Source organism: Phyllostomus discolor, chromosome 4 (assembly GCF_004126475.2).
Source record: "Phyllostomus discolor isolate MPI-MPIP mPhyDis1 chromosome 4, mPhyDis1.pri.v3, whole genome shotgun sequence".
In the NCBI taxonomy this organism is placed as follows: Eukaryota; Metazoa; Chordata; class Mammalia; order Chiroptera; family Phyllostomidae; genus Phyllostomus; species Phyllostomus discolor.
The window spans coordinates 197,469,989-197,497,095 of record NC_040906.2 but is presented as its reverse complement, the minus strand read 5'-3'; the positions used below and the strand labels follow the sequence as shown (position 1 = coordinate 197,497,095).

General features: G+C 37.6%; 1 protein-coding gene across 3 annotated transcripts in view; it reads right to left on the bottom strand.

Annotated features, from left to right (window-relative positions):
- Window positions 1-27,107, bottom strand: part of PCMT1 (protein-L-isoaspartate (D-aspartate) O-methyltransferase) — a 48,692-nt gene that overhangs the window by 17,285 nt on the left and 4,300 nt on the right. For all 3 annotated transcript variants that reach the window (XM_028508907.2, XM_028508908.2, XM_028508909.2), the window contains exons 2-5: window positions 11,563-11,667; window positions 10,369-10,400; window positions 2,394-2,498; window positions 236-356 (exon numbers count right to left, since the gene is read on the bottom strand). In XM_028508907.2, coding sequence (XP_028364708.1) covers window positions 236-356; window positions 2,394-2,498; window positions 10,369-10,400; window positions 11,563-11,667 — 363 coding nt within the window. The remainder of the gene's footprint in view (window positions 1-235; window positions 357-2,393; window positions 2,499-10,368; window positions 10,401-11,562; window positions 11,668-27,107) is intronic.

Genomic DNA, 27,107 nt, shown 5'->3' with positions numbered 1-27,107 from the left:
AACGAACTCAACATGGGCACTTTCTGAAATAGTTAACAGTCATGTCACTCAGGGTCCCAAAGTCAAGGTAAAACTAGCATAACATTTTTAAGTAATTGGTTTCTTACTTTGTACTTAAAAGTGAATGTTTTAAAAATGCAGTGATTAATTAGTTCTGAGTATTACTTAGCTGCATGGGGATCTTTTGGAAAAAAAAGTTCTTCAGAGAGGAAATTTTAAGTTTTCTGATACTCACCAACCAGCTGCACTCTCCCTGAAGACAAAAGCATTGGGTCGTCCTTTCTGACGTTATTTATTGAGTCGTCTACTAGCTCTTTAATGTGGTCAATTCCTACGACTCTTCCACTAGGTCCAACCTGGAAATGAGAATAATTCGATAGCTCACTGGTCTAAATTTGTCTTTCTGAAGTGTCATTAAAGTACTTCCTTATGAAAAGTCATATTCTCAAATGAGAAATAAAGACAAACAGCTAAAGCTTCTGATTAGATTGTTACTGTTTATTAGAAATTATTTACCAAATACAACTTTCTCAACTATAACCCTCAAATGAATAATTATATTTAATTAAAAAGCCAGAATAAGCCCTGGCAGGGTGGCTCAGTTGGTTGTAACATCGTCCTGTGTACCAAAAGGGTTGCCAGTTCGATCCCCAGCTGTGCATACAGAAGGCAAACTATCGAAGTTTCTCTCTCACATTGATGTTTTTCTCTCTCCCTACCTTCCTCTCTAAAATCAATAAAAACATATCTTTGGATGAGGATTAAAACAAACTAGAATAGATTATAAAGACTTGTAATATAAAGAAAAATGCTATCATTCTTTAATTTAGAATTTTTAAATCCAGGACTTAATTGCCAATATTAAATGGTAGTTAATGCAATCATTTTTTTTACTTAAATTAAACCTATAAGTATGACTTTAAATATTAAAATATTACAAAATAATTTTATAAAGATTTAAATAATTTTATAGGGATTTCTATACCTGATTTTACTGCCATCTTGTGGAAAGTATAAAATACATAAGAATATAAAATGGTCCCAAATATAAATTGTAAAAAAATGTTATACAATAAAGACTTCGATGTCAGACTAGCTGGGTTCGCATCTAAGTTTCATTACTACTCACAACTGTGTGACCTTGGCAAGTTATTCTATAAATCATGTGGCTCAGCTGTAAAATGAGGAGTAACAGGTATATATACCTCATAAATGACGTGAGGACTAAAGAAGAGAATACACGAAAAGCATTCAGAACACTGACTAGCATGTGCTAAGTGTGTGAAAAACATTAACTTAAATTACCCTAATTTTAAAAAAGATAACTCAGAATTTAATGATTTTTTAAAAAATAAATTTTCCTCTGAAACTATAAATATCTTAAGTATAGAAAATAACCGCATTAAGTGTTATGTCTAAGCTTTGGGAAAAAAAGGCCCTGATATCCTATCAGTGAGGGCTTACCTTCTACAAAATAAGTAAAAAATATTGAACAGAACTATCTCAATCCTTATTACATGCCGGACACCGTTCTGGATGCTTAAGAAATGTCAAGGAAAAAAATCAGACAAAACTTCTGCCTCCCTGGAACTTAACATGCTAGTGGTCTGCTGATTATACATGGATAGCAAGTTAAATGAATTCTAGTCCAGGATGGAACCATAAATCCCAACTTAACCAAACCAGGCTTCCAGCCTGGCCTCCAGGGACAAGATTTTCCATAACTGACTTGACTTGCTTACCTGAGCACAGAGGCACCTTTCCTCCAGGTGCCCGAGTAGGCCCCAGACTTGTTCTCCGGTAGTCATTTACCAAATAAGCCTCTGGTGATCTTAAGGTAAAGTATAATACACAGGGCATTTTTCTAAGAGCACTTTTCTTAACGTAAAGGATTCTCCACCCTCATTCCTAATAAGCCTGCAGGAGTATTTAGATACCAGACTCTATTATTTTCTGCCAGATGAGAACTTGGAAGCCTGTGGTCTGGGAGCTACTGTCTACCACCTTGTGATCATAAGAGAAGAGCCCGTGTGACAAGGAAGCCGACTTGCGGAGGTAAGCAAAGCCAAACCAAACCCACAGGGAAACCCATCGTCGCTGACATCCGATCTTCTGAACCCTGCACACAGAAGCCAGCTACACTTTAGATGTTTCCACCATATAAACCAAATAAATTCTTTTTTAGCTCTGCCAGTTCAGACAGAGTGTTCTGCCACTGGCTAGAACTATAAAAAATCCTAGTGATATATATTCCAACTGCTTCCTTGGTAGAATTAAAAAAAAAAACCTTTGGTAGCTTCTAAGGAAAAAAATATACAGCCAAATCATACATAGGACATGTAGAAGTATGCTTCTGTTAGGGCCAGAATGAAAAAACAAAATAAAGGTCTTACCATGCGTGCAAAACATGCAGTAAGGATTCCACTTCCAGATCCCACATCAAGGGCTTTAGCTCCTTCATGCAGTTGATCATACAGAAGTTCTAGGGCATATGCATGCTGCCAAAAGAAAACAGAGCAAATATTCTTTTTCCAAGAATATATATAACATGGCATATAAAGAAAGTCACCAACTTCATACCAATGTCACTACTATTGTCATCTGCCTAGACAATGAAAACATATTACATAGTACTTACACCTACATAGGAATTACATAAGAAAATTCTCATTGTTTGGTTATATTCATATACTTAATTTAAATGTTTCAGTAATTTTTTATCTCCAGTGTGTGAATTTTTTAAATTTAATTAATTCGAAGTCAGAAGTCGCAAAAGGATTTACGGTGAAAAGTCTCTATCCCACCCCTGTTCCAACCATCCCCATCCCCAACCAGTTTCACTCCCGACAGGCAGCCAGTATTACCAGTGTCTTATGATGCCTTCCAATCATATCCATTCTATGTGTACACAAGCAAATGCATGTGTGTTTTTTCATGTATCGTATCCTAAAGCAACTTTCTTTTCAATATTTAAACAGCCTGTTCCTTTAATGACAGAGGAGCATATCTTTGTATGAATGTATTACAGAACAAACACCCCAATGAGAGACATTTAAGTTAGCTCCAATCTCCTATAACAAAAGAGATGAAATAGTCTTAAAAGGTATACCTATAGAATAATATAATAATCTTATAAAGTATACCTATAGGATAACTTTCTAGAAGTGGAATTGAGAGGGCCAAAGGACATATTTTAATATTTACAGTACATATAAGTTATAAATGAAATAAAACCATAATGGTTATGCTTTGGATTAAACCAAGAAATAAAGCTTTCACTACTTTATCTTCTTTATAAACTTACATTTCAGTGCTTTTCTAAAACATGAGGTTAGAACTAATAAGTGTTATCTTACGAACTGTCCCAGTATGTTCACTAAAAATCATCAAATCCTATACTAATAAAACATTTGCTACCACAATTTAGTTGTTAAAAATACACATCCCTGACCTGGCCAGGTGGCTCAGTTGGTTGGAGCATCACCCCATGCACCAAAAGGCTGTGAGTTTGATTCCTGGTCAAGGGCACATACCTTGACTGTGGGTTCAATCCCCAGTCAGGGTGCATCGGGGTGTATATAAGAGGCAACCCATTGAAGTTTCTCTCTCACAGAGATGTTTGTTTCTCCTTTCTTTTCTTTTCTTTTTTCTTTTTTCTCTCTCTCTCTCTCTCTCTCTCTCACTCTCATCAGTAAAACATGTCCTTGGGTGAGGACTTAAAGTTTTTTTAAATTACACATTCATGAATCCACAGTGATAATAAGTAATATATACATACATCTACATGTACATAAATAGAGAATAAGGGGAAACTGTTCCCAATTAATAAACATGGATGAAATGATAAATTTAGAAAATCACCATTTGGCAACCATTTTAGTAACAAATTAATCAGGCAAAAATTATAAGTGAATGCTAAATCCAGTGAATTATAATTTGAGGAATAACAGGATATTTACGTAATCTCAAAGTATTTGCCTAAGACACTTATTACAGAAGGGAAAACTAAAATTTTACAGTGGAGTTCAGAAAAAAAATTCTCAATGAAGAAACCTAGTTGACACTACTTAATCAGATGATAAAGTTAACATCATCAGGGGAACACAATGACATCTTCGCATGACACTAGCTAAAATATATCACTTCTGGAATATTCCAGGCAAAAATGCATAGCCCTATCTAAACATTAGAACACAGCAGATAAACCTAAATTAAGAGACATTCTTTAAAATAACTGGCTTGCATTCGTAAAAGTCTTCAAGACCATAAAAGAAAAGACTGAGGGACTGTTCCAGATTAAAGAAGACTAAGAGGACGTGACAATTGAATAAAACTCGGTCTGCATTTTCCTTTTTCAATAAAGGACATTACTAGAGCAACTAATGAAATCTAAATAAGGTCTGTGAATTGGCTAACAGTGTTGGATTAATGTTAATTTCATGATTTTGATCATTGTACTCTGATTATTTAAAAGAATGTTCTATTCCTAAAGGTAAAAAGCATTCTGTTTTCAAACTACTCCCCAAGTTCATAAAGAACTACATGTATTTCCTATATATTTGTATATGTGTGCATGTATGTGTGTAGAAAGCGGGAGAGGACAGGGAGAAAGAAATAAAGAAAAAGAAAGTGACAAAGCAAATACAGTGAAATGATAAGATTCAGGGAATACGAGTAAAAGGTATAGGAAAATTATTTGTATTCTTACATGTCTGTAAGTCTAAAATTCTGTTAAAATGAACAAATCAGAAAGAGACAATGTGTTCCAAATGGAGGACAGGCTGGAAACTCCCTATGTGGAAAACTAATGTAGGTGACAGAAGCCAGAATACTGGTTACTCTGAGGACAGAAGTTGTAGGGAAGGGCATGAGGGAACCCTGTAGGGCACAGGAAATGTTCTCTATCTTGATCTGGGCAGTGTTTACAAATATGCACACATGTAACATTCATCAAGCTGTATACTTACAATCTATGCACTCTACTGTGTGTGTATTATAACTTATAACTTTAAAAAAAAAAAAGAAGTTAAATACCACTAGGAAACAACCATGTTCAGAATGTAGGAAATTCTGTAAGATAAATGAATGTGTTTTGTCAATAAATAAATGGCAAAAAGAAAGGGACCGTTAACATTTTTAAAAGACTACAAAGACTACAAAGATGCAATGTATGGACCTTGTTTAGATCCTGAAAAAGCAAACCCACTGTACAAAAATGTTTTTTGAAATACCTGGAAAAGTTTGAACATGGATAAGATATAAGATAATATTAAGAAACACTGTTTGGCATGTTAGGGTACTATAGTTGTGTTTTTGAAGTCTTTCAGTTTTACACTAAAGTATTTAGGGGTAAAATATTATGTTCAAAATTTGCTTTAAAATGGTTCCACAAAAGGAAATCATATAGATTCTTTTGCAAAGAGACTCTTGTCTAAAACATGAAAACCACCAATACTATAAAAAAAAACTTGGGTTAAAGACCAAAAGTCCTGGCTTCTACTTGTTCTAAATTTATTAGCCCATGACATAGGATATTATTTATAGCTCACTGTTCCTCAGTTTCCATGTCATTACTATGGAGAGAAAAACAGTTGTTCCTACACTGCTTTCCCCTCGGAAGTATCATTATGATTAAAAGTCATGATGTATTTAAGAAAAAGTCAATGATTACAGCACAATGATTTGTTGCTGCTTCTCTTTAAGGTACTTCAAAGTCATTTACAGAGGTACAATTAACGATTAATTGATCTTTTACTTCTAGTTAGTGTGTTTTTGGTAAACTTTCTCCTAGGAAATCTTGTGTATGACTGTAAATCAGTGGACTCCCTCTTTTGCTTGATCCAAGAATGAAACGACTAGGTTAGTCAAAATTATCTGGTTAAGGCCCTCCTTTCCCTTTTCTCATGTTACCCTGTCCTATCCCTTCCATTTCTGACGGGTCATATCTAAGGCCATTAAGATGGGCTGAGCAAGGCAGCTGCCCATACCCAGGGGCCAAGAGAGCAGCTGCAATGCCCCGTTAGAAGTGTCAGAGCCCAAGCAGGTTCAGGGGGGCATCTGTGTCCACACGGGGGAATGGACTGAACCGAGAGTCAGGCCCCAGCTAGACGAAGGTTTCTGCATACAACAGTGGATCATGTTAGGCGTCAGGGCATAAATGGTGGAGAATGAGGGCGGGGAGACAGTGATAGCAGTGGGAAATTGGTTACGAACAGAGGATCAATCAAATAAATAAATACATTAAGGAAAATGGAACCGGTTTTCTCACTGCCAGAAAAGGAAGTTAAATATGGAAAGGGAGAGAACAGGAATTGCAAAAACATACTGGTATAAATAAGTAAGGAACAGACATTTATGATCTCAAAGTAAACCCTCACGAGACAATTAGTAATTGTGAAAGCCAGTAAGAGTGACTCCACAGTGGAGCAGACCGGCAGACACCACCTAGTCAGGTGAGTACCACATCTTCAGAAGTCGGCCAAACCGAAACCGTTCGCTGTCTGACAGGACTGCAGTGAGCACCCAGCGTCACCTTTGTGACATTCCCACCGAAGTGGCATGGCCCGAATCTAGTCTCGAGGAAAATCAGACAGCCCAAACTGAAGGACATCAGCACAATAACCGGGCTGAAATCTTGAAGTGACTCAGGCGATGAAAGCCAAAGGGAGCCGAGGGACTGTTCCAGACTGACGGAGACCAAAAGAGGAGTGATTCTGCGCGATCCTCTATCACATCGAGGACATCGCAGGGACAAGAGGAAAAACGTGAAAGGACACTGATGATCAAATGGTAGGAATGTGCCGATGTTCCTGTCCTAGTTTTGGTGGTTATATTGTGGTTACATAGGTTACACTGCGCATTTCCTTGTTTGAAGGAAATACACCCTCAAGTATTCAGGGGCGATGGGGCATCATTTCACCACCTTGCTCTCAAGGAGTAGAGAAAGTTTCTTGATGTGGTACTTGCAACTTTTCTGTAAGTTTGAGATTGTTTCAAATTTTTTAAAAATTTAACTTTATCATCCTGGTCAGGTAGCTCAGTTGGTAAAAGCATCACTGTAATACACCATGATTGTGGGTTCAATGACCAGTCAGGGCACACATAAGAATCAACCAGTGAATGTATTAATAAGTGGGACAAATTGATGTTTTCTCTCTCTCTCTCTCATCAATAAAAAAGGATATTGATTTTAAAAATTCTTTAACTTTATCTTTCATGGATATTTCAAAATGATATTGTGGGATACTATCTCCAAATCATCAACCAGTACAGCAAGAAAGTGTTAGTTAATGAGGTTTCTAAGAGACACATTGGATTAATTAACTTTTACTGAGGAAATTGTTGGAGATATTTTACTAAATTAAAGTTGTTTTTAGACAAGAGGCTTAACCAAAAAGATGGAGCTTCTATGGAGAAAGAGTTTGTGTACATTTTCAGGATAAGATCTGTAGTTTGCACTAGATTCTTAAAACAATCATTATTCCCTGAAAGTTAATAATTTCCATTAATAAGGAAACAAGTCTCACACCATTAGAAAATACAATAATTTTAAAAAACCGCAAAATAACTCCTATAATACCTGACTTTCCTGAATCCAGAAATCAAAGGACAAGTAACTTCTTTAAGGTACCAATCCCCAATCTATAGGCAATGCTATCCCAACTTAATTCCCAAAAAATTCAAGAATTTTTTTCAGTACTGTGTTTGTATAGATTTGTTTTTTTAAAAAAAGGGGTATACTAATTTGTTAAAGTCTCATTCAGATTTAAAATGTTGAGCCTGCCCTGGCTGGCGTCACTCAGTGGATTGAGTGCCAACCTGCGAACCAAAGGATCACAAGTTCAATTCCCAGTCAGGGCACATGCCCAAGAGAACTGAAAATATATGTACACAAGAGAACTGAAAATATATGTACACACATAAACTTGTACATTAACGTTCATACTTTCTAACTACTTTAACATTAATTAATGTTGCTTTGAACATCAATGTTTTATATCCATAAAATGTAATAATATTCGGCAATAAAAAAATGTTTGCTACAACATAGACAAACCTTGAAAATACTATGCAAAATATAAAAACCCAGTCACAAAAGGCTATATATTGTATAATTCTATTTATGTGAAATGTCTAGAATGGACAAAGAAACAAAAGGTAGTTGCCAGGACCTGGGCAGAATGAGGGATGAGAACGGACTGCTACTGGGTACAGGTTCCTTTATGAGGTAATGAAACTGTTCTGATATTAGATAGCAGTGATGTTTGCACAACTTTGGAATAGACTAAAAACCATAGAACTGCATGCTTCAAATGGGTGGATTTGACAGTATGTGAATTACATATTAATAGAGCCATTATTAATTACTCATGCAGTATTTCTCTTAACATCTAAAAACACACTCCTCCAGTCAATTTCCCAAACAGGCTGCATACTGATTCTTCAAAAACACTTTTAGGGTTAAGTGACTGTTTCTATGTAAATCCTTCATTTTAAGTAGTAGTTCAACCTACCTGCAGGAATTTTAAGACTGTAACATTTTTTTAAATCATTAATTTCTTTGAATAGGTAAAAAAGCCATTCCTATTCCATGATTTAAAAAAAGGCGACAGAAAGAAACCGGTAACATGTAGAGGGTACAAGCAGATCTCACGTGCACTCCCAGCGCTCCTCTGTAACATGCCCTCTGCCTCCCTCTCCTGGAAGAAACCTGTTCTGGTTTTTATGCCTATAGGAAGACGCACGTGTGTCCATTTGTGTGCGTTTGATTTTCTGTATATTAAAGAGTACTCTACATACGCTTCTGCACTCTACTTTTATACTTAATGTTTCCTGAAGATCCTGCTATATTCACACTCACAGAGCTTCCTCACTGAAAAGTTTCACAGTGTTTCACTGTATGGATATACTACAATTTATTAACCATCCACTACTAGTGGATGATTACTGATTATTGTTATTTTTTATTATTATAAGTAATGTGTTGATGACTATGTTTAAGCCATTTTGCACTTGTTCAAATACACTATGGTAGTATAAATATCTTGAAATAAAACTAGAGCATCTAAGGTATATTTCCCATTTAACGGATATTGCCCAAGTGCTTTCCAGCACTATCAGTGTACTCTCCCACCACAGAAAGTATGTGACTGTCAGTTTCCCCCTTTCCAGTACAAGGCAACAAACTTAAAATAAAATTTTTAACTGTTCAATTACAGTTGACATTCAATATTATATTAGTTCCAGGTGTAGAGCACAGTGGTTAGACATTTTTGTAAGTTACTAGGTGATCCCCTCCATAACAAGGTATCAAACTTCTTAATCTCTGGTGATCTACCTGGTAGTTGGAAAATGGTACTTCACTGAAGCACTTACTTGCAATTTACTAAATATAAGTGAAAATGCCATCTTTTCATTCATTTAAATGCCAGTCTCATTTTCTTGCACTTTACCCATTTTCTTTTGGGCTTACTGGTGTTTTACTTTTTACTTTGCAGGATACGCACATGCATGTATACATGACTGAAAATCACAGAACTGCATACTTTGAGTGGGTGGGGTTTTTGGAATGTATACATGTATCTATGGGAATTTGTGTTATGCTGTCTTATGCATTATAAATATTTCCCTCAGTTTTTTTCTTTTAATTTGTTTATAACATATTTTTCTACAGAAATACCAAATTTTTATGTTGCAAAATCCATCAGGTTTTTGATGTCAATTTTTAATGGCTTCTTAGTCTTTTTTCATGTTTTAAAGTAATTTCTATTCAATGTCTATAAATAATTTCCTATATTTTTCTTCTAGTATAATATTATCAGTTCACTATGAATGTATATATAGAATTTATTTTAGTATAAAGAAAGCTCTAAGTTTAAATAAGAGTTTCTCCAACCTGAAATACTCGCAGAGAATCAGAAAAGCTATTTTTCTTTTCGCCAAAAACCAAAAGACTAATCATTCAAATAACTGACATTTAAACCCCAAGAAAATTTCCAGCAGATTGAAAGTACTAGATGACTTAACATAGATCCTTCTGAAAGTTGTATAGCTGCAGAACTGCTATACTTAACTAGTCCCTAATCAATTTTCCAAATAAAATCTGACATTAATATTCAAATTCAGGTTTCTATATAATATGTCCATTATTTAAGGTATTCTCTGCCTTAATTAAGTCATCGCTAAATAACCTTTTATATCCAATTTTTACATGATTAGATACTAATGACGACCACGCAAAACTTTAACAACAGTTTCTATGAAGAAGAGTACCCTTTTCTTTAAACCATTTTTACTAAAGAAAATGATCTTAAAGGACGAATGTGACCCTGTGGCCCATCAGGACGGAAGCGACCCAAGTTCACTCACCATGTGTGGAGCGCTGATTGTCGCCTGGAAACCTGCGGAAGAAGAAGAGAACACTGACACATTCAGCCATAAAAACATGCCAAACACTCCATGTAATCCCTTCTCTAACACCCATAAATTACTTTGCATAGTATTTTTCATTTTTACTACTGCAAGGAAATAAAACTCGTCATTTGTACTTTAGAGTAATATCATGCAGTGGTTAAAATTAGGAAATCCAATCAAGCCAAAGGCTGCTGTGCTCATCTACCACAACAGGCCCACTAGTTTTCAAGACTTCTTCTCCTGTATAGTTGGCTAAGAAAGGAAGAATTTCAATAAGTTGGTACATTTATGACTTGTTTTCACTTCAGATTTATAAAAAGAAAATAAACTTCCAAATATAATAGGTATGCAAAGTCTTTGCAAAAATTAAACTGCTTCACATGTCTCGCACCTAGCGCAACCATCCATCAGAGTGGCTTAACAGACAACCTACTTCAGTTTACCCTTTATACTAACACCTGGCATAAATTCGCACAATCTTTTCTTAGTTTTTAACTTTTCATTTTTTTCTTCCAAGGTTGTTTTCTTGAAACTTATTTACCTGCTTCTGCATCTGAAGCAATTTTCACTGAGCGGTGGTAGCAGGTGCCTTCGGGGTTCAGAAGCCCCCAGGATCTTCTCTGCTGGCTGTCACAGTGCTTCGAAAGAAGAAAGCATGGCAGCTGGCGACAGAATCCTGAGGCACTTCTAAGCCTCAAAGGCGCCCACTGCCAAGGCTCAGCAGTTCAGCAAAAAACCTGCTTCAGGAGAAGGAGTTAAATATGGACTTTCTGAAATCAAGCACAAGTCAAAACATTCAGGGCAAGCAAAGCAGGGAAGTCAGTAATAACTTAAATACATGTATTTCCTTTAAAATTGAGGCTAATAAAATAAAACAACCTTAGTCAACATTAAGACTCCTAAAGAAAACTCAGCACCCAGTTTAAACTATAAATTTCATTAAAAGTATATTTTATGAAAAAATTTTAGAAGTTATATATTAGAGAAAATAGAAAAGATACTTCTAACACATAACATTTTATTAAAAAGGCATACAATTCAAATCAGCAAGGTAATAATAAATATCTGTGTCCCAGTCAATTTTTACTTACAAAAAATATAGAGTAAACGAGTAAAAAAAAGTGACATTTTCACAAATCCAAAGCTTACCTATTGATTGTGGAGAATCCATATAAGGGTTACATTTTGCATAGTGGGAGCGGTCGGTAGCCAGCATTACTTCAAACACTTTATCTGTCTTGATGATTCCATTTTCTGAAATGAATGAAGCAAATATTTTAAGCTGGGAGAAGATGATCAGATGTATTTTAGAATAATTACTTTGGCTGCACTGTGGAGACTGGCTTGGGAGGGAACAAGATTGGAAGTTGTTGCAATGGTCCAGGTAATCACAGTCTGATCTTTAAACTGACAGTATGATGGCAGTAAGAATGAAGAAAAGTAGGAGGGTTTGAGGCATATTTGGCAGGTAATACGGTGGAGCAAAAGTAGGTGTCTAATTGTTCATGTAGAGAATAATACATTAATTAATAAATATTAATTATTTATTATTTATTATTGGAGAAGGATTAGAGTTAAGGAGAAAAAGGATAACCAATTTATTCAGTTAGGAGCTATGGACCACACAAATAGAGATATTCAATAGTTAGCTGAGTGGGGCTCAGGAAAGAGATCTAAAATAGAGACACAGATTTCTAGTTACATGGATGGCAACTGAAGCAATGCAAGTGAACTTAAGCGGCCAGAAAAGATCACACAGAGAAGAGAAACAAACATAAACATTTAAGAAATACGCACAGGAAATAGAGCCTTCAAAGATTATGACAAGGAACAACCAGAGTTGGATAAAAATCAAGCAGATAAACTGACAGAGTTCAAGAGAAACAAATTTTTCAAAACATAAAGCAAAGTTAATAGTGTATATATTTGGTTTCCCAATGATCAATTCTTTTAGATTGAATATAGTATGTTGAACTTCAATAAACCTCATGGTACCATGCATATAGGTAATTTTTCAATAAAGCCTTTATCAATTCAATATATTTATTGACTGTCTAATATATACCTGACACACTGCTACATGCTCAGGATTATATAAACAAAATAGAATAGTTCCTATACTCACAGAGCTAAGATCTGTAAGATTAAATGTATCAACTTGACTTTAACAATCCAGAAATAAATTTTTTTATCAAAATAGACTTTGCTAAAAACCACTGAATTTTACAATATATTTGGGTAAATGATATGGTACGGAATTATACCTTAGAAAACCTGTTTTTTAAAAAATCTAGTGGGACTAGAGGTGACAACCGAGAGAAGCACTACTTCTGGGGGACAATCAGATAAACAGGGAAAGGACGGTGCCTCCTGAAGTGACAGTGAAGTGAAAGAAGGAAGACCACTGAGGATGCTGCAGAAACAAAAGACCAACAAGATATGCCAACTCCTTCTCTTTTCCCATCACTGCTATCATCCATCATCCATTACAGTGCAAGTCACCATACTGACAAAAGCTCTTGAACTGTGAAAATAGGAAAAAGGGGGGAAAAAACTCAGTTCAAAACTCCTAGAAACAAAAGGCAAATGAAGACATTTCAGCTGATTAAAAAGAACCTAATTTTAAAACAATATTCTAAGAAAACTTAGCAGGAAGTAAGTATTGAATAAAAGTATTTCCAGCCCTGGCTGATGTGGCTCAGTGGATTGAGTGCTGGCCTGTGAACCAAAAGGTTGCTGGTTCAATTCCTAGTCAAGACACATGACTGGGTTGTGGGCCAGGTACCCAGTTGCGAGCGTGCAAGAGGCAACCAATCAATGTATCTCTCCTTCTCTTTCTCCCTCCCTTCCTCTCTGAAATAAATAAAGATCTTAAAAAAAGAAAGTATTTCCAGAAGCAATCAACTTCAAGATACCCACTAATAAAACAATCAGACTTTAAAGGCAAAATAAAACCACCTCTTCAGGGCCTCAAGGCAAAAGATTAATTGCCCAATGAGGGTAAACAAACAATTAGGCATTCAGATTTCTTATGGTTTCAACCACCAACAATCAAAGAAAAGCAAGAATGAAGCTGCATTTTCAAGAAATTTGGGGATAGTGCAAGTCATCTACAAAAGTAGTAAACTATGGATACAGCCAACAACATCAATCTCAAGAGCACCAAGCTCAGCAAAAGAAGCCCAACAAGAAGACTACACATCATATGATTCTAATTATATAAACTTGTAGAAAAGTCAAAACTATAGTGGCAGAAGGCTGATCTGTGGTTGCTAGGGGCAGAAAATGAAAAAGGATATTGATTGCAAAGGGGTATAAGGGAACTCCTGGGTGGAAGAAATGTTCTTATCAGATATCAGCAAACATTTGCAAAGGTCCAAATAGGAAACAGTTTAGACTTTGCAGGCCATATAGTCTCCACTGCCACTGCTCAACTCTGCCGATGTGCTGCAAGAACAACTTCAGAAGATACTATACAAAAGGATGTGGCTGTGTTAAAGTGAACCTTTACTTCCAAAGTAGGCAGCAGATCAGGTTTGACCCTGTGCTATTATCATGAGGGTGGTAGTTAAGACTATATTCATTCATCAAATTTTTCAAATTGTAGCCTTAAAATCTGGTGAATTTTCATGTAAATTCTACCCCAATAAAGTTGATTTCTTTAAAATATAAACTGAGGATTTTATATCTAGCCAAGCTGCCCCTCAAATGTCAAGGTTATAGAAAAAAAAAACATTTTGCATGTGCAAGAGCTGCTATCATCCATCTCTAAAAAAAGAAAGAAAAGAATAAACTGTTTCCCTTACTCATTAATGTTGTACACATGAGCCCTTCCTGAAACCTCTCCTAGAGGATGCGCTCCCTCTAACCATGAGATAACTGAAGACACACCAGCAAAGACCGCACAAATGTGCAGCAAAGACTAGAATAAGGGAGGAGACACGGGTGAAATAATAATTAAATGTTATACATTCTGACAAAGTAGAAAGAATGAAACTAAAAACAGTGGGAGGAGAAAAAGGGCAAAAGTAGAATTAGAACACCGTTGTACAGGTCGTAGGGAGAATCAAAGGACACCATTTCATACTGACTGACTAGATGGTAAACAGTTAAGGAAAAGGTGGGTTAAAGACACCATAAAAGATATAAATACAAACCCTCCAAATAACAGGGTATTTTTAAAAATCAGCAAACAAGGCAGGCACACTAAATAAAGAAACACTGAAAATAGTCATAGACTGGCAAAGATAAACTTCCATCATGTTTCCATTTTAAAACATCACAAGTTTTAGATAAAAGTAACCCAAATAGAAAATACTATTGTGTTGGTGAAAAAGTCTGTGTGGTTTTTACTGTAAAATGAAAGACACATTTTTCATTGATTTGGATATTTTGAGTATGTCGGCTATCTCCCATGTGGTATAATGTTGACTGTTCTCAATTAATGTCTCGATTTGATCGCTATCAAATCCAACTGGTCTACCCGACCATGGAGCATCGTCCAGTGAGAAATCTCCAGCACAAAATTTTGCAAACCAGTTTTGCCACGTTCGCTCAATCACAGCACTTTCTCCGTACACTGCATACACTGGTGTTTCAGTTGCATTTTTACCTTTCTTGAAATAATAAAGCATAATATGCCAGAAATGTTGCATATTTCCTTCCATCTTCAACATTAAAATGGCTACATAAAAATTCACCAACTTTGATATGCTTTTTTAAAATGCACGCTGATATGACAGTTGTCACAATATAATCTAACAAACTTGTTTCAAATGAAGTTAAAGACAACTAGGCAACTACTAGAGCCATCTTATGGGAAAAAAAATCAAACAAACTTTTTGGCCAACCCAATATTTCTGCACAAACAAGCTTAAGCAAGCTACATGAAAAGGTTATTAAAATAAAACAGTGAAAGCATTTTTTTATTTTAAATCAAAGTAATAATAGAGATATCATTTACTGAATATTTACCATGTGCCAGACAAAATCCTAAACACATTACATATACTATCTCTTTCAAGATATGAATTTATATGGACTATAAACTATGAAACAATCTTACATTGTCTCTAACAATGCTATAAAGTAAGCACTATTATTACTACATTTTACAGATGATGAAATTGGTTTAGGTAAGAGACTTAAGTTGTTCAAAATGACAGAGCAAATAACGGGTAAGGGCCATTCAAAATGAGATACTAGATTCCCACTGCCTACTTCACGGTACTGCTGCTGACACAGTCAAAGAGCTCAGCGACTTCTGCTAATTCATTTCCCAAAATAAACCTTGAGTGGTTCATTAGCCCTGAACCCAATTCAAATTCCAGAGAGGTGACTCATGCACTCTCCAGGTCACAGGGCCTTACAGTCTAACTTCATAAATCGGAGCCAGGATCTCTACTTGGAGAGTTCCGCTGTCATCTGAACACTTCGCTGTATTAAGATGAAATCTCCCTCTTTATAATCCATTTACATGAACCCTCAGTGCTGCTCTCTTTCCGAAGCCACAAAGAACACAGATTTTTCCACATCTAAAGATATATCATGACCACTTCGAGCCAGATCTTTTTCAGGTAAAGCAGCCTCACTCAATAATTCCAATATCCATTCATTCATTCTTGTCTACAGGGACACTTTAAGTATGATATCTAAAGTCAAACCTATTGATCCAGGCATATTCTAAAAATCAAAGTATATTATAGAGATCACTTCCCTTAAGCTAGGTAATATTCTTCTGTCAAATTCATGTGAGTTTCTTTGGCTGCTTTCTTAATCTGTAGAGGTATGTGGAATTTACTAAAAACCCTATAGTTTTTTAAAAGCTTGTCACTAGTCATTTATTAAAAAGCTGACTATATCAAGACTTAGAATAAGTTTTATTAGGCCATTATCGGGTGTTTTCCAAGATTTTTACCAAAATGTTCTTGTTATTTATTTTTGCCCATGATTTCATATTTTGAAAGATGCCTAAACCAAGCTACATTTGCTAAGTTATTAAATAATTCTCCCATTTTTGGTAATCTGACATATACAACTGCCAGTGCCCTGAAATATTTCTGGCAAACAGCAAACTAATTTTATGTTTCACTTTGTGTGCAGAGTCTTCATTATGAGTAAACGTGCAATTATCATTAGGCCTTCTGAAACAGTGAGCAGCTTTAGAACCACCCATACCCAATCTTCCTGTACCCTAGAGATCAAGGACCCTAATTAAATAATTATAATAATGGCTGGTGTTGGCCCAAATATGCAATTGATCCAAATGAGAACTGAGCAGGAGTCAAAAGGAGAGTGCAATAGCATTCAAGCTATAAGCCAAAAAATAAACCACCTAAAAAAAATTAGAGCCGTGTTACGGTATCTGTTTCTTCTATCTTGAGGGGAGAGGAAGGGTACAGAGGAAAATAAAGTCCAAGAAAAAAAATACTACCCAAGAATCATGAATTAGATATGAAGAAAATGAAAACATGGCACAATTTCAAGCAACTGATGAAGTGTAAAAACAGAAAAAACTCTGACTATTCCTCCTCAACAACAGATGGGTCACTGATATTAGACAATAATGGCAGGGAATGAACTCACAGCGCACTTCGAGTATATAGTTCAACAAAGTGTTGACACAGTCGTATAATTAATGACGGTTACTGATTTCCAACAAAGAGCAAGATTTACTTACTGCTCAGAACGAAATGTAAATGTTCACTTTGACAAAGTAAAACCTGCTAATTAGTTGGAAAATGAGAGGAAGAGCTTCTTAATATCCTTCCTTACAAAGTGGAGGGGTTAAGAGGTAGTGTCAGTTTACAAATTATGTAACAAGAAATTGAGGTTAAAGTATATTATTCAAAGTTACAAAGGTAACCACAAAAGAGGAAGCAAAAATTATGATACGAGTATAACTATACGGGGAGGGTATACTCATCCATCTTAGCAGGAGGTCAGTAGATAATGTCTAAGGTTGATAAGGCAAAAAATAGCAGTTTAAGTATATGATTTAGAGACATAAAGATAATCACAAGCACCAAAAACACTGTTAAAAATGGTTCACTCAGAGTCTGCGGGTAGAAAAGAACACAGCTTGTAATCGTTACTTTTCACCATAAGCCCTTCTGTACTATTGTATCTTTTAACTGTGTACATATGTTACTTAACTAAAAATTAACCTTTTTAATTATCCTAACCTCGTTATCATAGATAGTATGTAGCTGTACAGATGTACCACAATGTTCATGCATGTACATGTGTGAGCGTCCTCAAATTATTAGCAACATGTACCTTTGGCAGGGACTCCTCTGTCTTCCACAGTGGTAGAATTTTAATTGGCATATGTAGTTATATGTGGTCTTACAATGAAGTTCTTGTCAATTGAACAGATGCAGAAGTTACGTACATCACACCCTTAAAAGAAATGGAGGTTTTTCCCTTTCCTGATTTTTATCCCTCCCAGTTGGAATATGGAAATGGTAGAACTAAACCATCTTCAACCTTGCAGATGAGGGAAAGACTTCAGGAAGTGCAACAAGAGAAGCAGCCCAGGCCCTCGACACCATGGAACCATCATATTAGCCCTGAACTGCTTACACTTGGATTGTTACGGGAGACAGAAACTGACGTTGTTTAAGCTATTGTTATTTTTCAATTGATTTGAGAGAGAGACTGATTGATTTCTTGTTCCAATTATTTATGCATTCATTGGTGTATGTGCCCTGACAGGAGATTGAACCCACAATTTTGGCTTTTGAGACAATGCTCTAACCAACTGTGCTACTAGGCCAGGGCAAGCTTTAGGTTTTTTGGGTTCTTTTGGGGGGGGCGGGGGTGTTGTTCTAGCAGCCAAAGAGGCCCCCTAATGCACAAAGCATAGGAAGAGAAAAATAAAATCAGGCTGGAGAACAGGACTAGAGGTGCAGCATGGGAATGGGCTGTGTAAGTCCCTAACGACGCCTGAAAGCTCCAGCCAAGATGGAGGCGTAGGTAGGTACACTTTGCCTCTTTGCACAACCAAAAGAAGGACATAACAAATTTAAAAACAAAACATAATCAGAACTGCCAGAAAACTGAACTGTATAGAAGTCAGACAACCAAGGAGTTAAAGATGAAACATTCATTCAACAGGTAGGAGGGGCGGAGACAGGCAGACAGGATGCATGGCAAGGCAGCAGCTGATGGACCCCGTGGCCCCACATTTGCGTGTGAATCAACCAGAAGGAACAACTGGGGAGAGATGTAGAGGGGAAATAAAGCCTCAAAACCTCTGGCTGTAAACATATGTGGGGGTTGCAGTGGTGGGAAAAACTCCTAGCCGCACAGGAGATTTCGCTAGAGAGACCCATGGGGTCCTAGAAATTACACCCACCCCACCCACCCCAGAATTAGCACCAGAAGGGCCCAATTTGCTTGTGGGTAGTGGGGGAAATGACTGAAAGCCAAGCAAGCAGCATTGCTCCATCTCTGACATCCTCCCCACATACAGCGCCACGACGCAGCAAGGTGGGTTGCCCCACCTGGTGAATAATTAAGGCTCCACCCCTTACTTACCAGTAACAGGCACACTGACACAAAAAAAATATGGCCCAAATGAAACAACAGATCAAAGCTCCAAAAATAGAACTAATCGATAAAGAGATAGCCAACCTATCAGATGCAGAGTTCAAAACACTTACAATCAGGATGCTCACAGAAATGGTTTAGTATGGTCACAGAATAGAGGAAGAAGTGAAGGCCATGAAAAGTGAAATACAGAAAAATATACAGGGAATAGTAAAGGCAAGGAAACTGGGACTCAAATCAACGATTTGGAGCAGGTGGAAAAAATAAACCTTCAACCAGAATAGAATAAAGAAACAAGAATTTAAAAAAAAAAATGAGGAGAGGCTTAAGAACCTCCGGGACAACTTTAAACATTCCAACATCTGAGTCATAGGGATGCCAGAAGGAGAAAAGGAAGAACCAGAAATTGAAAAAATAATGAATGAAAACTTCCCCAATCTGGCAAAGGAAATAGACTTCCAGGAAGTCCAGGAAGCTCGGAGAGTCCCAAAAAAGTTGGACCCAAGGAAGCACACATGAAGGCACATCATAATTACATTACCCAAGATTAAAGATAAGGAGAATCTTTTTTTTTTTTAGATTTTATTTATTTATTTTTAGAGAGGGAAGGAAGGGAGATAGAGAGAGAAAGAGAGAAACATCAATGTACGGTTGCTGGGGGTTAATGGCCTGCAACCCAGGCATGTACCCTGGCTGGGAATCGAACCTGTGACACTTTGGTTCGCAGCCCGCGCTCAATCCACTGAGCTATGCCAGCCAGGGCGATAAGGAGAATCTTAAAAGCAGCAAGAAAAAAGGGGACAGTTACCTACAAGGGAGTGCCCATAAGGCTATCAGCTAATTTCTCAAAAGAAACCTTATGGGCAAGAAGGGGCCGAAAAGAAGTACTAGAAGTCACGAAAGGCAAGGACCTACATCCAAAATTACTCTATCCAGCAAAGCTATCATTTAGAACGGAAAGGCAGAAAAACTAACTTCCCAGATAAGGTAAAGTTAAAGGAGTTCATCATCACCAAGCCCTTATTATATGAAATGTTAAAGGGACTTATCTAAGAAAAAGATGATCGAAACTATGAACAGTAAAATGACAACAAACTCACAGCCATCAACAACTGAACCTAAAAAAATAAAACAAAAGTAAAAACAAACTAAGCAAAGAACTAGAACAGGAACAGAATCACAGAAATGGAGATCACATGGAGGGTTATCCTTGGGGAGGGAGGGAGAGAATGGGGGTAGAGGTATGGGAAATAAGAAGCCTAAATGGTAGGTACCAAATAGGGGGAGGTTAAGAATAGTATAGGAAATGGCAAAGACAAAGAACTTGTATGTATGACCCATGGACATGAACTAAGGGGGAGGAATGCTGGTGGGAGAGGGGATGCAGGGTGGAGGGGAACAAAGGGGAGAAAAAAATGGGAAAACTGTAATAGCATAATCAATAAAACATATATATTTTTTAAAAGGCCTGAAAGCTAAACAAGAGGTGTTTACAAGTTAATCAGTAAGTGACAAAAAACCCGGGCAGGGAAGTGACATGATAGAAAGCAGTGCACTAAGAAAATTGGTATAATGTGTAGAAAGGATCTGAGGGGAGGAGGGGTGAAAGAGTGATGACCAGTCAGACACTTGGAGGTATATCATGAAGAAACTAGTCTAGGGGAGTAGCAGTGAAAATACAGTGAAAGAGATGGCTACGAAAGGCTACCTGTAAGAACTATAACAGATCCTCAAATAGTGTTATTTCATTAAACATCGTTTCACTGTAACACTGATGAGAGGGGAAAAAAATCAGTTCCCAGCTGAGGCCATTCTCTGGGTGGAATTTGCATGTTCTCCCTATGTCTGCATGGGTTTTCTCTGGGTACTGTGGTTTCCGTCAACGTCCCAAAGACGTGCACGTCAGGTCCGCTGGCACGCCCAGTGTCCCAGTCTCTGTGGGTGTGGGTGTGTATACGCCCTGTGATGGAAGGGCGTCGTGTGCAGAGTGGTGCCCCGCCTTGTTCCCTGAGCAGCCAGGGGAGGCTCCAGCCACCCAGGACCCTGAACTGGAAGAAGTGGGTTGTAAAATAATGATCTTACTTGTTTTATTAATCTTTCTTAAATGCATGTATAGTTTGCATTTATCTCAGTGTTTAATAGAAAAGTGTTTTGAGTCTTTATTTACAAGTTTGGTGACGTTTTTGTGAGCAGGAATATACCATAGAAACGAATTCATGTTCATATCAATTAGTCTATGGTAAAGTTGGTTTCGTTACATGTGGTTTTACTGAAGGTTGCAGTTTCCACGAACCTGTAGATGATGTAAAGTGAGGAGTTACTGTACTTAAGTTGGTGACAGTATGAAAGAATCACTGAGTACTCCAAAATTTGAGATCTAGGAAAATAGAAGAGTGAGAACATCCCTGGCAGAAATGAAAAAGAGGGCGTGTGTTGGTATGAAGCACTAAAAACACAGGAACAGAGATGTTCACTAAGCTTGATTCAAAGTTACATCCCAACAAAAGAAATATGATAGTATACTTATTTATATGACTTGAACAGTTGTTAATCATCTAGTCTATATATCTTCTCAACTATAAATATGTAAGAAAAACAATAAGTGAACAAAAGTCATCTTTTACTTCCCAGCTAGAATTAGGTGGAGCTTGAGTCACTTAATACAGGAAGTCTGAAAGGCATTAATCTTAAATTCACAGTATAATCAAAGAAAAATTTTATGTGATGGCAAGTTATCATAAAGCATACCATCTAAGTACCAGAGATTATGTTTTTAAAAATGCATCTTTCTCTAAATTGTTATAACTTTTAGTACAAAAGTGAATATAAAGTTAACTATTTTGATATTATTTCCAAAGAAGAATGCTCCTTGGACTCCTCACAAACTAAAATATTATGTGAAACTCTACAATACAGATAACTGGACTTCTGATCAAGATGGCAGTGTAGGCAGACATGGCCTACCGCTTCTCACAACCTCATCAAAATTACAACTAAAATATAGAACAACCACTGCTCAGAACTGTCAGAAATCAAATTGAATGGAAGTCTGACAACTGTGGAATTAAAGAAACCACACCTATCCAGACTGGTAGGAGGGGCACAGATATGGAATGGGCTGGTCCCACACCCTTGTGTGGTGGATAAAAATTCAGGAGGGACATCTCAGGAGTGAGGAGTCCTGGCGCCCTCAGCACCCTCCAGCCCAGAGTTCCAGTGCCAGGGAGTTAAGTCCTCACAACTTCTGGCTGCAAAAACCACTGGGGACTAAGTAAGTGGAAGAAACTTCTGGAGCTCCAAGCAGTTCCCTTTAAAGAATCCACACAGAATCACCTGCTCAGACTCACTCCCTGAAGCTCAGCTCTAGCACCAGGGTAGCAGCTTGAAAGGTACCAGTGGCATATAAGGAGGAACTGAAGTGTTTGGAATCAAGGGGAATCATTGTCCCTTCTCTGAACCCTCCCCTCACAGAGGCAACAACCTGGTGCCATATCTGAGACCCCACAACCTGGCTAACAGTGTTTGACCCACCTTGGAGATCCCCAGAGATTCCACCCCACCCAACTTACAGGCCCACCCAAACTGCTTTTCCATATGAATGGCTGATCTTGTTTCATGCTTCACAACTTCCTAAATTCTATCAAACAAGCAACAGCTGGCCACCGTGAGCCCCAGGCTTGGCACAAGTAGCCATCAGCTTAGATTCACAGCTTGGCTTTACCTGGGAATCTCTAAGCCCAGCACAAGTAGCAGCCTTCTTAGATTGCTTTACAGCTCAGGAAGGGTGGCCTCAGGAAAAACACAGGTGAGGGCTGACCCTGGCCTGTATCGCTTGGGAAATCCCAGGGCAAGGGCACCCAGTAGACAGCTACAGATCTTGTTAGAGAACCACCACCCTGCCCCTGCACAGCTGATCCTCCAGAACGGTCAGTGGTCACAGCCAATCCTTGCAGCTGACTGGACTGGGAAAATCCCTCCCATTGATCTGCCAGCAGCAACCAAGGCTCAACTACAAGAGGAGGGTATACTTAGCCCACATGAAGGGCACACCTTGAGTACCCAGCTTGGGTGACAGGGAAAGCTGTGCTACTGGACTCTATAGGACACCTACTACATTAGGCCATGCTACTAAGACAGGGAGTCCAAGTAGCTCTACCTAATACACAGAAACAAAGGGAGCCTGCCAAAGTGGGGAGCCTAAGAAACATGGCCCCAATGAAGGAACAGATCAAAACTCCAAAAAAAGAGCTAAACAAAATGGAGATAAGCAATCTATCAGATGCAGAGTTCAAAACATTGCTTATAAGGATGCTCAAGGAAATTAGTGAGGATCTCAGCAGCACAAAAAAGATGTAGTTAAAAAAAAAGGATACACTAAGTGGAATAAACAATTTATAGGGAAACAACATTTGAGTGGATAAAGCCAAGATTCAATGCAATGATATGGAAAATAAGGAAGCAAAGAGCAACCCATCAGAACAACAAGAAAAAAGAGTCCAAAAAAATAAGAATAGTATAAGCAGACTCTGGAAGAACTGCAAGAAGTCCAACATTCACATCGTAGGGGTGCCAGAAAAAGAGAAAGCAAGAAATTTAGAAATCTATTTGAAAAAATAATGAAAGAAAACTTCCCTAATTTGGTGAAGGAAATAGACATGCAAGCCCAGGAAGCACAGAGAGTCCTAAACAAGATGGATGCAAAGAGGCCCATCCAAGACATATCGTAATTAAAATGTCAAAGGAGAAAGTTAAAGAGAGGATCTTAAAAACAGCAAGAGAAAAGAAGTTAGTTACCTACAGCGAGTTCCCATAAGACTTGCAGCTAATTTCTCAAAAGCAACTTTGCAGGCTAGAAGGGATTGGCAAGAAATATTCAAAGTCATGAAAAGCAGGGAGCTACAGCCAAGATTGCTCTACCCAGCAAAGATATCACTTAGAATTGGATGGCAAATAAAGAGCTTACCAGGCCAGAAAAAACTAAAGGAGTTCATTATCACCAAACCATTATTATATGAAATGTTAAAGGGATCTATTTAAGAAAAAGAAGATCAAAATTCTAAATAAAATGGCAAAAAATACAAATCAACAATTGAATCTAAAAAACAAACTAAGAAAACAAGAAGGACAGACAGATCATAGATACCGGGAACATTTGCCAGATGGGAAGGACGTGTGGGAGAATGGGGAAGAGGTGAGGGATTAAGAAGTACAAATAGGTAGTTACAGAGTAGCCTTGAGGATGCAAAGGAAATGGAGCAGCCAAAGAACTTACACACATGACCCAAGGACACAACAATGGTGGGAGGATTGCCTGAGGGCATGGGGGTTGCTGGGTGGGGGGCAAAGGGGGAAAATCAGGTGAACTGAAATAGCATAATCAATAAAATATAATTCAAAAAAGAAAAATAAAATAACTTTAAAAAATAAAATAAAATATAGATTACCAAATGTTACCTTCTGTGGCTCTTTCCTAACACACACACAGACACACACCCTACACAGGTGATTTCATACAGTCTGTGACACGATTAAAGTTACAGAATTTTGGATTTGGAAGCATTCTTAGAGATCTAGTGTATAATCAAAGCTGATGACAAATCTCCTCCACAATATCCCTTACAGTGGAATTGTCAACCCTTCTTTGCTTTAAGATATCCAGTAACAGGAAACACTGTTTTTTCAAAGCCAGCTCTTTGATTGTTAGGATAGCTTTGTAACTACTTTCAGAGTGAGCCAAAATCTGCCTCCTATTCGTCCTGGTTTGACCCTTTAGTACATGACATTTCTTCAAACATTTAAACACTAGCACTCTCCTGAGCTTTCTCATTGCTAAATGAACAACACAATCCCATCAAACCATTATATAAAATGTTGACACCCTTGTCATCTTGATCACCCTTGTCTGATAATCTCTGGTGTTTAACTGCTAGTCTTAGTGCATGCTGGCCAGAGCTAAATGCAATACTAACAAAAATGTGTGGAATGGCACAATGCAACTAAGATCACATTAAAAAGATTGTAATACAGCCCTGTACCTAGATCTCATGCTGTCCAACAGCATTTCTTATGATGATGGAAGTGTCCCACATCTGTACTGTTCAACAGACTGGCCACTAGCCTCATGTGGCTGCTGAACTCTTGAAATGTGGTTAGTGTGACTCCTTTAAATTTTATTTTTAATTAATTTAAATTTAAGCACACACTGGTATTAAAATCCCCTCAATCAATTTTTATTCAGTGTACTTCAAGTTTACTTGTAGGTATCTGTAAAATGAGGAGGTATTTTCTGGATTTTAAATGAGGCCCCAGTTTCTGAAAACAGTACCTTAGAATTTTATGAGCTGGTTATATTTGGCCCTTGAATGTACATAATAAAGCTAACAGAATATTGTCTTTTCCATAGGTATGCTACTAGTGGCTAACAAATGACACTCCAAATAAAATTTTTAAAAATTTTCAATTTATTTGCAGAAATAAATAAGGATGCAAATTATACTAATTCTGATATATTCAAATACCTACTAAAGGTATCCAGTTAAATGTCTTGGAAGCGCCTCAGGCCTAACATTCCCCCAAACCAGCTGCTCTCCCACACTTCCTTGCACACAGTCCTCTCTTCCCACACTGCACACCCAAAATCCCTGTTGCTCGCCTATTTATTATTTCCAACTCAGAAAATGGCTAACCACTCCAAGGTGACCAGGCCTAAAACACTGGTGTCATATCCTTGACCCCAATCTTTCTCCCACACCCCAAATCCAAACCTAGCACCTGCTATTCTCGCTGCCTGGAATGCTCATCTCCCAGCTCTATCTGCTTGGTTAGAATTTCTTCCCCTTTACCAAATCTTTGCTCAAATGACACCATAGCGAGGCCTCCTCCCCTACAACAGCAAACTCAATACCCCACACTCCCCATCCTTCCCTTTATCACTTATTATGTGACATATGTTTTATTTGCTTCCATTAGAAGTAAGCTACGAGAGAGAATGGATGTTTGATTTGCTCACTGCTGCATCCCTAGTGCCTGACATATAGCAGACAGTTGACTGAATGACCAATTCTATATACATTATGTGCACAAAATGACATAATTAAGGATGCAAAGGAAATATGCATAGAAATAACTGATGTGTTAGGGCAGTGGATTGAATTTTTTAGGTGAAAGAACAATCGTTAGCATTGTTCTAAGTGACCATTACAGCATTTGAAGTCTGTTACTCCAGAGTTACCCTTCCACAAACATCTGGTTTGGACACCCCTGCTATAGGAGCCCACCTCTCTCAACCTCGTCCACTCCTGCTCCCTCTCTTTTCCTCAATTTTACCATAGCTTGAAATTGTCCCCATAAAAATAGAAAATAAACTCTAACATAAACGTTAAACTGTCACATCCCCTAAATTAAGCAGGCTCATAGTTGTTTTACATTATTTTGTTTCGAGAGCACATTATCCACCCATAATTATAAAATAACTATATTTTTCATTTCTACAGATTTACACTAATATGGTAACCATTATCTACCTGTGACTGTTTAGTTAATTTAAATAGCAAAACCCAGTTATTCAGTTGTACCAACCACATTGCAAATGCTCAATGTCACATGTGGCTGGCGGCCACCACCCTGGACAGCAGATACAGACCCATGTGGCTGGCGGCCGCCACCCTGGACAGCAGATACAGACCCATGTGGCTGGCGGCCGCCACCCTGGACAGCAGATACAGGCATTGCAGAGACTCCTAATGGGCAGGACTGCTGTAGACTTTTTTCCTAAATTTTATTTTAAGACATAAAACTGAGTCTACCAAAACACTGGCGGAGTTTAACCTTGTAATTTTCAATTCTCTACGCCAGTGATTCTCAAAGTCTGGTCCCTAGGCCAGCAGCAGCATTACTCAGGAACTCGTTAGAAATACAGCTGACCCTCCAACAGTGTGGCACTTAGGGGTGCTGATACGACCCCCACAGCAGAAAATCTGTGTATAGTTTTTGACTCCCTTAAAACTTAACAACAGCTGCCCCTCAGTATCCATGGGGGATTAATTCCAGAAACCACTTCAGATGTCAAAATTTAGGGATACTTTGCTCAAGTCCCTTACATGTTTTAAAATGGCACAGAATAATGCGTACAATCAGCCCTT